General features: G+C 59.3%; 1 protein-coding gene across 1 annotated transcript in view; it reads right to left on the reverse strand.

The window, feature by feature from the left end:
- ZNF609 (zinc finger protein 609) overlaps positions 1-5,338 on the reverse strand; it is a 41,438-nt gene extending 36,100 nt beyond the window's left edge. Inside the window, exon 1 of the mRNA XM_084267958.1 lies at positions 4,569-5,338. Within this exon, the coding sequence (XP_084124084.1) occupies positions 4,569-5,315 (747 nt within the window). The 5' untranslated portion in view covers positions 5,316-5,338. The remainder of the gene's footprint in view (positions 1-4,568) is intronic.
- Positions 5,339-13,049: the final 7,711 nt, after the last annotated feature.

Raw genomic sequence — 13,049 nt, forward strand, 5'->3', positions numbered from 1 at the left:
TCCCAGCCCTGGTGCTCCATCTACCCTCAGTCCTCAGTAAAAAAACAGAGAAGGCAACAACTGTGCTCAATTCATGGTAAAGAATTATGGGTGGGAGGCGTGGGTGGGGGGTGGATTCAGGGCACAAAATGCACAAGTGGCTGCTCCCCCCTCTCCTGGGGAGCATCGTGGCCGAATCCACCCTCCTCACTGCCCCAGAAGGGCAGCTCCTTGACCCACAGAGTCCTTTCATCTCTGCTCTCAGGCAGCTTCTGTTGTGCCTTCCCCTTGTCTGCAGCGGCGTCGCATCTGGGCGCTCGCTAGGGAGGGGGTGGCGGGGGCGGGCAGGGAGTGTGGGGGGGCCGGGGTGGGGGGGGGGAAGAAAAGACAGACAGACATTAAAAAATCCCCAACCCCACCAAAAAAACCCACCCCCCTCCCGCTGAACCACCGTTCCACCAAAACAAAGCCGGAGAGGCAGCCAGGAGCGGGGTGGCTCTTTTGTTCAACGCTGAGCATCCCCTGGCCAGGCCGGCTGGGAGCCGGGTGCCAGTGGCTGGGAGCGGGATGCCAGCGGCACCGGCACCGTGCCAGGCTGGGGAGCCGGTAAGGAAGTGCGTGCCCGCCCGCCACCCCGCCAAAGGGACCCCAAAGGGACCCCGGGGGGGGGCAGCTCGACCGCAGGAAAGGAGCCGGTACGGCGGGTGGTAAAAACCGGCTTCCCAAGCCTGGCCGGCGCTGCGGCTGCTGCTGCTCCGTGCACGGCCATTTTGCTGCGCGTGGCTGCTCGCTGCTAGCAGCCCTTTCCTTCCCCAGCACCAGGGAGGGGGGTATCTCCCCAAAACCAAACCCCAGCTCAGCTCTGGCCATCCCCACTGACCCACGGCTTGTCATCCGTGCTGGTCCACACTGACACCGTTTCGCTCCTGGGTGCAAGTAGTGTTCAGCTCCTGCTGGTGACCCCCCCTAGAAAAACATGCTCCAGCACCACTCCATGGTGGTCTCACCCCCCATGACCCTGGAAGGTCTCAGAGGGGTCATTTCCACCAGGTTTTGTCAGCCCCATCCACCCCTGGTGAAGTCAGTGCTCGCATCCTGACGCGGCGGCGGCAGCGTAGGGTTAGAGGAGGGCGCAGAGGCAGGACACAGCCCCGATGCGCACGCAGCGAAGGGGTGTTGGGGATATTCAGTTCCCAAGGCTGCACCCCGAGGAGGGCCGGTCACACCAGTCCCAGTGAGCCCTGGTGCTGCCATGTCAGACACGGGCACAAGGTGGATTGCCACCACAGCAGCTGGAGCACCCATTAGCATGAAGGGGTGCCTGAGAAGACCCCAAAGCTCATTCCTGCACCCAGCAAGGAGCAGAGGGTGGCAAAACCCTCCAGCAAGGGGTTCTAGGAGCACAAACACAGGAGGAGGGGCAGGTACGAGCTCCCTGTGGCACCAGAGCCCCTTGCCAAGGCAGCCTCCTCCCTGCTACAGCGAGGAGACCCAGCAAAACCTCCAGGCCGGAGCCTGGTGCCTCAACACACGTCCATCCGTACCGGGAGGTCACCTGTCCCGAGCTGAAGCTGACAGAGGGGGTGACAGTCTCTTCATTCTCAGACACAGATCGGCCTCCGTGCCCGAAAGGGAAGCGGGAGCAGCCCAGGGTTAAGGAGAGGACACGCTGCCGGGGACCAAAGGTTGGGCTGAGTCACGCTGTGGCCGTTCCTGTTTCGGTCTGAACAAGTTTCTCGCTTCCCAGGCGGGGTTTGTCCCCGGGCCTGCAGGAACCCGTCACCGCCTCCTCCTCCGAGGAGCTGCCCTCCCACAGCCAGCACGTACACCTTCGCTCTTCGCGTGTCCTTCAAAACCCACGTGCTGGTTTCAGGGCATCCCTGAAGCTTTTGGGAGATGGGAAGAGCCTGATGCTGCTGCTCAACTCCATCTCACCCCACCCTGCCCCAGCCGCCAGCCCATCCTCAGCTGCTTCTCCAAGCTGCTTTCCCACCGCTCGCCGCGCAGACGCCTTTCTCCTCTCACCCACGGCTTTCCCAACCCAAAGGAAGCCATCTAGCTGGCTCTGGGAGACTGACACTTCCTCCCAAGCCCAAACCTGAGACGTTTTCCTGCAGATCCAGACCTTACATCAGTTCCCAAAGACGGGCTCAACCCTCCAGGCTGAGCCTTCATGGACGTGGTTGTACCTGAATCAGGACAAGCAAAATGGCAGAGATATCCTCCTGTGGTGTCAGTACGGGGATGACAGACTGGTATGGGTGGGAAGAGACCTTCAAAGACCTTCTAGTCCCACCTCCTGCCATGGGCGGGGACACCCTCCACTAAACCAGGTTTGCCTTAACATTTCCTACAGTGGGACATCCACGCTGTCTCTGGGCACCCTGAGCCAGCATCTCGCCACCCTCATCTTCCTCACAGCCAAGCCAAACCTCCTCCCTTTCCCTGCAAAGCCACCACCCCTCATCCCAATGCTGCAGGCCCTGGAAGAAAGTCTTGTGAGCCCCCTTTGTGTATGGAAAGGAGCTTGGGGGTCCCCCCCAGAAACTCCTCCGGGCTGAGCCAGCCCAGCTCTCCCAACCCAGCTCCAGAGCAGAGCTGCTCCAGTCCTTGGACCATTCCCATGGCCCTGCACCAGACCCACTCCCACAGCCCTGTGTCCCCCCTGTCCTGGGGACCCCCAAGCTGGAGGCAGCGCTGACGGGGGGGTCTGTGTCCCAGAATGGAGCAGAGGGGCAGAATCCCCCTTTTCCCAGCCCTTCTGGTCCTGCTGCTGGGGGTGCAGCCCAAGACACAGGGGGCTTTCGGGGCTCCCAGTGCACAGTGCGGGGTCACCTAGAGCTTCTTGTCCCCCAAACCCCCTAAGTCTTTCTCCTCCAGGCTTTTCTCCATCCATTCTCCTCCCAGCCTGTCGCTGTGCTGGGGACTATCCTGACCTACGTGCAGGACTTTGCCCTCGGCATTGAGCTTCCCAAGATTCACACAAGCCCCCTCCTCAGGCCTGTTGAGGCCCATGACGGCTGGTCCCTCTCTTCAGCATCCCCACCTCCCTCTGGCATCCCCACCTCCCTCTGGCATCCCCACCTCTACATCCTGAGGAGTCAAACCACCCGAAAAGCTGGGAAAAGCCACGCAGGGTGTGCCCCAAGGTGCAGCCAGCCCCGCCTGGCTCAGACAGAAGCAGATGGCCATTGAGGAACCTAACAGGCAAAAGCATGCCGAGATACTTCCCACATCACTTGCCCAGCCCCAGCCCTCTTTGAGCTGTCCCCAAGCAGAAAGACACTATGCTGTACAACCCCCCAGCGGGTTCCTCCTCCACAAACCCAGAGGACCAGGGGACTTCCAGCATCCCTGCTTGAGTCCATCACACAGAGAAGCACCTGCTCCTCTTCCCGTGTTCATTCACTGCGGTTCCGCTGCTGGGAGCGATGCGGACACATCGTCACCACACCACTCCTTCATTTTACAGGCTCCAAGCCGCCTGCCCCAGGATTCTTCCTCTCAAGCAGAGGAAGTACCAACCTCCTCAGCACCACTCTGGGTGCTGTCCCATCACCAACTGGCCTTCCGTCTGCACACGCTCTTGCGGTGGATGGGAAATACCAACACTGTCCCAAACACCTTGATGGGCTTGGAAACTGCTCCAAAACCACTAGCACCCCCCACACCAAAACAGAGATCCTTCTGGGGCGCCAGCAGCCGCAGGCACCCAGCACGGGGCTGAGCCAGCCCAGACCCACGTGCTGGCGACACTGGGGAACCGCATCAGCCACCACGATTACGAAGACACAACGAGCCAACCGAGGTGCCGCTCCGACAGCCACATCCAGAACCAGGTCAACCCCCCACCACTCAGATGGGCAGCCAGCATCCCACCCCACCAGCACGGTTCTTCATGCCCCTGGTGACCCAGGAGAGCAGCTTCGCCAGCTCAGCATGGCTGCTGTGCCTTAGTGGAGGAGCGATGTGTACAGAAACCCATGGCAAGCCCAGGGCCCGAGGCGGGGCGTCACCACAAGCGGGACAAAGCCCACGTCCCGACGGGAGTGACTCCTGCCAGCCCCACACCGCGTGCTGCCCACACAGGTCCCATGTTCACTGCCACGGTCAGGGCTCCTCCTCAGCAAATGATGCAACTGGGGAGAAATCTGCCCCTTGGGAACCACGGAGAGCTTTGAGGCTCAAGGTGAAGTTGCTGGGAAGCAGAGCACAACAGCCACAGGCGCTGCCCTGTTCTGCTGGGACAGGACCTGGATGTCATCTCTGCCAAGCGACAGGAGCAGGAGGGGTGTGAACCCACTGGGCACAAGCGCAGCACCAAAGAAACCAGATCCCCTAGGGAACAGCAGGATCACACCGTGACCGCGGGCGATTCGCCGTAGCATGGCTCCCAGCAGCCAGGCACGGCTTCACCAGTCCCTTCCCGTTGCCATGTCACACAGATAAGCTCCCATCACGCCAGGAGCAGGAGACACCAGCCTTCTGCTGCTGGTGCCCAACGGCCCAAGTCCCACTGCAGGCTCCCACTCCCTCGGTACCCACAGCGGCACATCCCGGCGCAGGAGCAACCCCGACGCGCCTCTTACCTTCTCCGACTTCACCTTCTTCAGCTGCCGGCACTCGCTTTCCCCATCCTCCAGCTCCGACTTAACTCCCAAGGGGTTGAGCGCAGCTCCCGTGTCAATAGCTATACTCCCAAGCTGCTCGGCAGCAGCAGGCTCCGTCCCCTGGCCCCCGTCATACTGTCCCACCCTCACTGCCAGGGCCAGGGGCTGCAGCACGCTGGGCTCCTTCTCAGCCACAGCCCCCGCGCCCTCACTCCTTTCCTTCTTGCTTTTGGACGAGCCGCCCTCCTTCTCCTTCTTGGAGCCGGCCACGCTGCGAGACGCCTTGGCCGACTTCTCCGAGCCCTTTGGGGTGACGGCGGGCACCAAGCCGCCCGAGTTCGCGCCATCCCCAGAGCGTCCTTGAGCCTCCTTCTTGCCGCCAGTTCCCTCACCAGGAGTGAACAAGGAGGTCCCCGGGGTTGGCTTGCCACTGTCCTTGCCACTCTTGCTCCTTTTCGACTTGGATTTGCCCTCCTTGCCCTGCGGGCCCGGCACCGGGCTCACGAACTTGATGTTATCCGGTAGGGTCGCCACCGCGTTGGGCGCCGGGAGCCCCACTTCCTTGGATCCCGACATTTCCAATTTCTGCTGATCCTTCTCCAAATCAGCGTCCAGGTCAATGATGAGATTCCCTACGCCAATGTCCCACTCATCCCCGCTGTCGTACGTCTCAACCGGGTTCGCATCAATTCCTTTCCCTCCGGAAGCTCCGCTGCTCAAGGACATCTTAGAGTTAACAGCCCCTCACAGTTCAAGGCTCTTCCCTGCCTCCACGCCCTGGGGGTCACCTACGTCCTCCGGGGGCTTCCAGCGGTCGGGGTCTGCCCAGGTGACGGCATCGCTGCTGGAATGGAGAGCAAAGACAACAAGGTTACATGTGAAGAGTTCTGGGGCAGGCAGATCTGCCTCCACCATGGGCAGGCAGGAGGGGTCCCAGGCAGGGCGAAAGCCCTCCGCAACCTCCCAAATCCCCTACTGCATGGCACAAGGCAGCATCCTCCTGCCAACGCCCCCCCACCTCCCTGGGCTTGGGGGCTGCTCCTCAGCTGTCCCCGCAGCAGCAGCCATCTGGCACCAGTCCCTCGATCGATGCCGGCCCTGGCAGGTCACGGCTCTCGGCTCCAACAAGACATTACTCACACGTTTCCCCGCTCGCCATTTCCCTCTGAATTATCGAGCGCTGCCCCTGGGAGGGAGGATTGATTCCTCTCCCGCCGATGCCACCCGGGGGGAGGGCTCCTCTCCACACCAGCCTCGCTGCAAGGGACCAGAGCTGCTCGCCGGGAAAGTCAAGTGCCTTGGTGGGAAATAAATCCCAGGCTTCGGAGAGCCCGCGCCGCTCAGACACATCAAATTGGTCACCGAAGGGCAAACAGCAGTGGAGAGCGGGGTTTCCACCCTGCACTCCCAGGCAGCACAACACAGCACCCAGCTTTAGGACCTCTAGCCACCTCCACCTCACTCAGCGGGACACAAAGGGTGGGAAATGAAGGTACGGAGGGTACCCGCTCTCAGCAGAGAGAAGAGGGACCAGCTGCACCTGCATGGGCCGTGGTCGACCCCAGCTAGCCCAAATTTTCTTGTCCTGGCTGTGCAGCCCCCTCGCCCTCCCTGCTCTCAGCCGCATCGTACGCTGCTCCGTCCCCTGAGGCAGGGAGAGGGGGGCGGGAGGGAAATAAAAATTAAAGGGGAAAGAAAAAAAGCCACCAAGACACCCACGCGCTACCCGAAAAAGCGCCGGAGTCACAGGCTGAGATTAGCTCATGGCAATTACACAGACGAGACATAATTAACACATGAAACGGCTTCTTCCCAGCAGCCAACTGGTCAGCTACTGGGCTCCAGCCGCCTGCTCTCGGCAAAGCCTTGGCCACCCATTTGGAGGAAGCTCCTCTCCATCAGCACTGTCCCCCCCCTTCCCCACAGAGCTGAGCCATAGGCCTGCCGGCTCCTCACACTGTTTACGAGCGATGCTTCCAAAACAGGTGACAAAGAGAAAGGAGAAGTGGGGGGGAAAAACCCCACCAAAAATACAACCCCCCAGAAAACCCAAACCACACACAGATTTCTTCAAACCCCAGCAGGCAGGAGCCTGGAAAGCGGCTCCGTGGTGCGTTTCCAGAGATGCAAACACTGTAAAAATGCCAGGGATTCTTTCATCAGACAGGCTGCCGCAGCCAGACCATTTTCCATCTGCTCCCCACAGCATCCTCGGCTCTGTACAGCTAATAATCCGCTCCCTGACAGGTCATTACGGAGATTTTTAACCCCAGGAGCCGGGGGCTAGCATGCGAGCTGGAAATGAAAAGCACTGACCTCTCGTTTCAGCGACACACAAAGTGCCGAATCAGGAGATCACTTTGTACGCCAGAGTCGCTAACGGCTTCCCAAAGCCGCGCTGCGTGTGCTTCGCCTGCCTCCTCCTCTTCCTCCTCCTCCTGCTCCAGCACCCCAACCCCGAGCTGGAGCGCCCAACTCCCTCTGGACACCCCCCTTCCAAATCACCAATGGGACTGGGGGCCACCATCGTGTCCCTGCACAGCCCTCCCTATCCGGTTCCCTTTGTGCGGCAGATCCGCGGCCATTCCTTTGTCCGGACGGGCGAAGCTGGTCATGGGGTGGGTGAACCAGATTTTTAGGCGGTACCAGCCCCTTCCCAGCCCAAAGTCTGGGCATGGTGTCCTGCCACATGTGACCCAAGGGCTCGGGGACATGCTCCTCCGGGAGAGGAGACGAGGCTCAGCCTCTAACCCCCACCCGAAGGTGGGAGCACACAAAGGGCCACGGCCAGCTTGGCTCAGAGGGACAGACAGACCAGGACAAGGTTGGACTGTGACATGCACAGCATCACCTGTCCCACGCCACCAGCTTAGCCAGCTCTCAGCTGGTGGCAGGGAGCTCGCCTCGCTGTTTGGGGTGGGCACACCAATGTTGTATCCCCAGACCGAAGGAGGGAGCGGGCAAGCAGGGCCCGGGTCTGAAATGATGCAAAGAGCGGCAGCGCTTGCCAATCCCTACCACAACAAAAGGAAGGAGCAGCCCAGAAGTCCTGCGGGTCCCCAGCGATCTCAGTGCCAGCAACAATTAAAGGGTTAGAAAACAAGAGAGGAAAAAAACCCATTCACCCTACGGAGGAGGCGTCGAGGGAGCCGCGGGAAGGGAACCGCAAACAGGCCGGGCGAGAACAGGCCGGATTGACGAGCGTGGCGCAAAAGACCTCGAGATGTGCCACTGTGGGGAGAGGGACCGGAGCAGCCAGCAGCCCCCTCCAGCCCGGGGCTGAGGGATAGGATCCCAGAACACCATCTGGGGTGGGTGGGGGGGATCCCCTGCAAGTCACCCATCGCATGTGGCTCTATGGTGCTTGCTACAGCTCAAACAACCCTTTCCCTTCCACTCCCACCCTGAAATTCCCACCCTCCCAACCCGCTGCACCGCTGCTGTTTTGGGAACCCCCTGGCTACCACAGCCCCTGGGTCAGGAGAAGGAGATCCCTTTCCCACCACTCTAGTCTGAGCTGGAGAAGCACCAGGTTGCTGTCCGGATCCTTCCCGCTCTCCTGCCAGGGAGGGAGTAACGCTGCCACAAATCACCGCAGCTCAGAAAGCAGAGCGAGGAGATTGATTCAGCCAGCAACGTGTCCTTCCCCTTACCTCCTGCCATCGTGGGATTGATCCCCGCGCAACATGAAAAGCATGTGCTCACTTGTTGGCCTGGAGACCTGCCAACAAAGCGTTTTAAGAGCAGTCCTGGAGCGCGGATCCTACAAGGAGACAGCTTTCTGCTTGGGAATGCTGCACACACACAGCACCAGACATGAATAATTCAGCTCCATTAGGTGCCGAGACCTCTCCAGTCCTCATCCAGGGGCTGGGCTGGAGCCAGACGCCTTAAGAGACAAACCTGAAAGTTCACTTTGGGAGCTGCACACACACACACCTGGGGAAAGCTGTGCAAACATCAGGGCAGGCCCACAAAATCTGAGCAGGGAAACCTCGTGGAGCCCTGGCTCTTTGTGCTGAAACACGCAGGGGGGATGCTGGGGCTGCAGCCTGTGTCACCCCATCTTTCTCTGCCTGTTACCAGAGGCCAAGAAACCAACCAGGGAAGGGTTGAAGGCCCAGGGGCAGCGAGTTGAGTGGAGAAAGCTCTTCTCCTGGCAACAACCAGCCCACACGTAGGGAGACTGTCTCATACCCATGTGCTCCAGCCTGCAGCGCTCCAGGATCAGCCTCTGGTGGCTTCCAGACATGACCGACTGCAATTTTCACCCTGATTAACTTTCAGGAATGCCCGCAAGAAGGACCAAGGGGAAGGGGGGGGAAAAGGAAAGAATAAAAAACAACACAGTTCTCCAGGACGCAGCGTTTCCTCCAGCGAGGCTGCGAGGGTCTCAGAGAGATGCTCTTGCCCCGTCCGGGAACGACCCCCACAAACAAACAGCCCCCCCACTGCTTGGGGATAGCAAAGGCAGCGCTGAGGAGAGCGCCCATGGAAAAGATGCTGCCGCCCTCAAAACCTCACTGAGACCCTCAAGGGCTCCCCACGAGCTGCCGGCCCCGCATCCGCCGGCGCAGCGGCACGAGGGGCCGTGGTGCCGAGGCCCTTCCTCCCGCCCCGCCGCTGGCAGCCAGCCGGCAGCTCTCCCCATACGCTGCCTCCGCACAAGATCCCTTTTTGTTTCCTTTTACGACTAAAGAAACTCGGGGCGGGAAGGGAAGGGAAAGGGAAAGGGGGGGTGGGGGGGGGAGAACAACACGCCTGCCTTTTCCCGAGCCGCCGCGCTCGCTCCCTGTTCGGCTCCTACCACCGCGTTTGTAATCCCCCAGCTGGGCTTGTTTGGGTTGGATTTTTGTTAAGTAACTCCCATGTCTTTTCTGCGGATTTCTTTTTGGGCTGGTTCCCCCCGCCACCCCCCCCCCACCACCACCCTCTCCCCGCCCCCTCTCTCTAGAGATGGGGGAGAAGGAGAAAGGAGGGAGGAAAAATAAATAGGAGGAGGGGGGGGAAAAAAAGGAAAGAAAAAAATAGGAGGAAAAAAAAGGGAAATGTTGAACGGGAGCCAGCTGGCACGCACGAGAGGAGCCGGAGAAATCTGCACAAAGGAGCTTCCTCACTCACTTGCTGCTTTCAGCTCAAGAAATCACGCAGGGGAGGAGGGTTTGCTCTCCCCATACATCAGTCAAGCCGTGGTAGACAAAGGAGATTTACCATGACACCCTCCAGAACTGCCACCCAACGGGGGCAGGAGCCCTCAATCGCCTTTGCCCGGCGGGAGTCCGAGCTGTTGCAAAACACGGCCAAGCGCAGGGCTTCAAAACAAGCTGCTCAATGTGGAATTAAGCAAGATTTCTTTCTCCTTTCTTGCTCTCTTTCTTCTTCTTTTTTGAATGGAGGAGCCGCGCTCCCGCCTCCTCTCGCTCACACAAGGCGCCGGGAGAACTTCGGTGGCTCCCGGGGCCGAGCGGGACGGCGCCGGAGCGCTGCCAGGAGGGAGAAGGCTGAACCCAATTTGAATAAAATGGAGCCATCCTTCTGCTGCTGCTTCTTCTTCTTCTTGCTTCTATTTTTAATATGGAGGTGCACCCCACCCCACTGAGACTACATCTTCCAGCATGCACTGCAACCGGAGCGCCTGGAGAGATGTCCAGAAACTTGTGGTGGGACTCCTGAGTTTCCATAGGCTCAGCCTTGGTGCTGGTGATGAACCTGACGCGGGGCAGGACTCGAGTCGCGTGTCATCTGTCGGTGTTCTTGAGGAAAGCCCAAAATGTTTGAGTCTGGGTACCACAAAAGCTGGATGGAGGAGGTCAAGGGATGATGGAAGATGATGGGCGAGGTGAGCGAAGACCTCTTCACCTCGCCACCCCTGTGTCCATCACACTACCTGCAGTGGACCTCTGGAGATCCATCAGTCACAACACCCACCTGCTACCACAAACACCCATGCTCAAGCGCCGAGCTGACATTCACCGTCCGTCAGAAGACACGGCTTGGATCCGAATTCAACCTCACGTGTCCACCCCGCTCTGCTCACGGCCTTAAAACACGACCTTTAGACCAACGTTCACTGAGTCTACAGCACACAGAGAGCCCAGCAAAGCCACAGGCACAAGATCAGGGCCCACGGTGCCAGACCCCAACCCAGCTGCCTCTGAAGAAGACGCTTCACCAGACGAGCTATAGCTCAGCGCTCACTTCCTCCTGACCTTCCTTCATCTCCAAGCCAAGCAGAGGGAGTGGAGAAACCCCGATGCAGGGCCGAAAGCCCCCCAGCTCTTGGCTGTGGCTCACTGAGAGAGCCACCCTCAGCAGATCGCCAAACTCAACCAGCGGCAGTGTGCCCACTGCCAGGGACACAAAAAGGGGGGAAACCGAAGGGAGGAAACCTTTGGGGCCTTCCTATGTATCACAAAGCGGGAAGAACTGGAACAAGCTCCTCTTTAATCCGCCCATCGCTCTCAGAAGCATCACCACCAAAGGCCCCCTCTCCGTTTGTTGTGCCTCCAGAGCCGGCGGCTCCTCAGATTTCCACCTATTTGACTTTGATGTCTCTCAACCCTGGGATTTTTAGTTTTCTTTCCAGCTACCTCCCTCCATACCAAACCAACATGACTCTGTTTTCCCCCACCAATGTGCAGGGAAGCTTCCACAGTGAGACAAACGTCACTCGAGGTCCTCGGCTCAAGCAGGAGGCACCCCAGCACCTACAGACCCACACGGACGGACATCACTTCATTTCACCCCCTGAAGGATGGCAGGTAAACATCAATTTCTCTTGTCCTCCAGCTTTCCCCCCGCTGCTGGGGCCATTCCTCCAGCAGGAAGTCGAGCAAACACCATCAGCACACACAAGCAGGAATGGATGCGGCTCGAGCCAGAGAACCATACAGCAGGGCAGGTTGGAATGGACCTCCAAAGGTCACCTGCTCCAACCTTTCGTGGGAAAGGAAGCCCAGATGAGATGACCTACCACTCCATCCATTCACATCTTGAAAACCTCCAGCGACGGGGACTCCACCACGTCCCCAGGAGGTTGTTTCGGTGAATTACTGTTCTCACAGCCTTCTGTTGAGATAAAACCTCTCCTAGTGCACCACGTACCAGCCGCCCCCTGATTTCTCCAAGTGGTTCCTTGCAAAGAGCCTCCATCCTCTTTGATGCCCCCCTTGAAGTCCAGATACTTGTTTGTGGAGAGCGGAGAGACGTCCTGCCAGGCAGGAGCCAGGTCTGCGCGGGATAAAGCAGCAGGAGGGAGCAGAAGAGCTCCAAGCTTATGCTTGGCTCCTCCTCTGGATGCTGGCTGGCCATCCAAAAACGCCGGGCTAGACTTCTTCCAGCAAGCACGACCTTACAGACCTCAAACACTCCAACAGCTGAAAGCAGCCAGGAGCTTTCCAATGGAAAGCAGCCAGGAGCTTTCCCAGCGAACCCGGCAGCGGATCCACATCCATAACCATAACCTGGCACCCAGCACTCTCGATGTTCAGTCCTGCTGGGAAAGGGGAACCAAGAAACCTGGGTGCAGAGCAGAAAAAGGGGTTGGTGGGTAAGCAAGGGAGCCAGCTTCCTCCCCAAAAGCACAGCTCACGGATCAATCCTGAATTAAGGATGCCCAGCAGGGATTCACCCCTCAGCGTTGTGCCTGCGTGCCAGAAGATACCAATGTCCAAGTGCCGTGCCCAGACCTGCCCACAATGGTTTAACAATAACTAGAATTACAGCCCTGTCTTCACCCTAACTCGGCAACCCCTGCTCCCCACACCATTCCCATGTCACCCTGTGCGACCGCAGGTGTCACCAACACGTGGGCAGCACCACGGGGGTTCAGCTGGTGACACACAGGCCACCACTGGTGGCTGAGGCCAAAGGGAACCGATTTATGAGGGAGAGATGATGTAGAATGATTGTAGATTGAGCCCATGCTCGCAAGCAGCCTAGAAAGGGGCAGAGAGCACCTAAAAAGGACCAAAAAAGCTTTGGAATTTCAGCTGAAGCTTGGCACAGGCCAAGCTGTCAGCACGAGAGAGGCAGCAGCAGGATGGACGTGGCTGGGAAAGATCCCTGAAGCATCACTCACAGAGAAGGGAAGAAAGAAGAGCTGGTGAAGACCAAAAGACAACTGAGGGGCACGAAGAATCACAGAATCATAGAATCACAGAATCATAGAATGGTCTGGGTTGGAAGGGACCCCAAGGATCATAGAGCTCCAACCCCCCTGCCACAGGCAGGGACACCAACCTCCAGGCCTGGATGTACACAAGGCTGCCCAGGGCCCCATCCAACCTGGCCTTGAACACCTCCAGGGACGGGGAATCCACTACCTCTCTGGGCAGCCAGAAGAACCCCCTCTCGCCCTGTTCCCCCGCCTGCCCATTGCCATCAGCGGGGCTGCGGAAAGGCACCCAAGGTTTTGGCAGCAGCCCGAGCTCTGGGCGTCGGTGGGAGCAGAGCCAGGCA

This window comes from Gallinula chloropus (genome assembly GCF_964237585.1).
Source record: "Gallinula chloropus genome assembly, chromosome: 9".
In the NCBI taxonomy this organism is placed as follows: Eukaryota; Metazoa; Chordata; class Aves; order Gruiformes; family Rallidae; genus Gallinula; species Gallinula chloropus.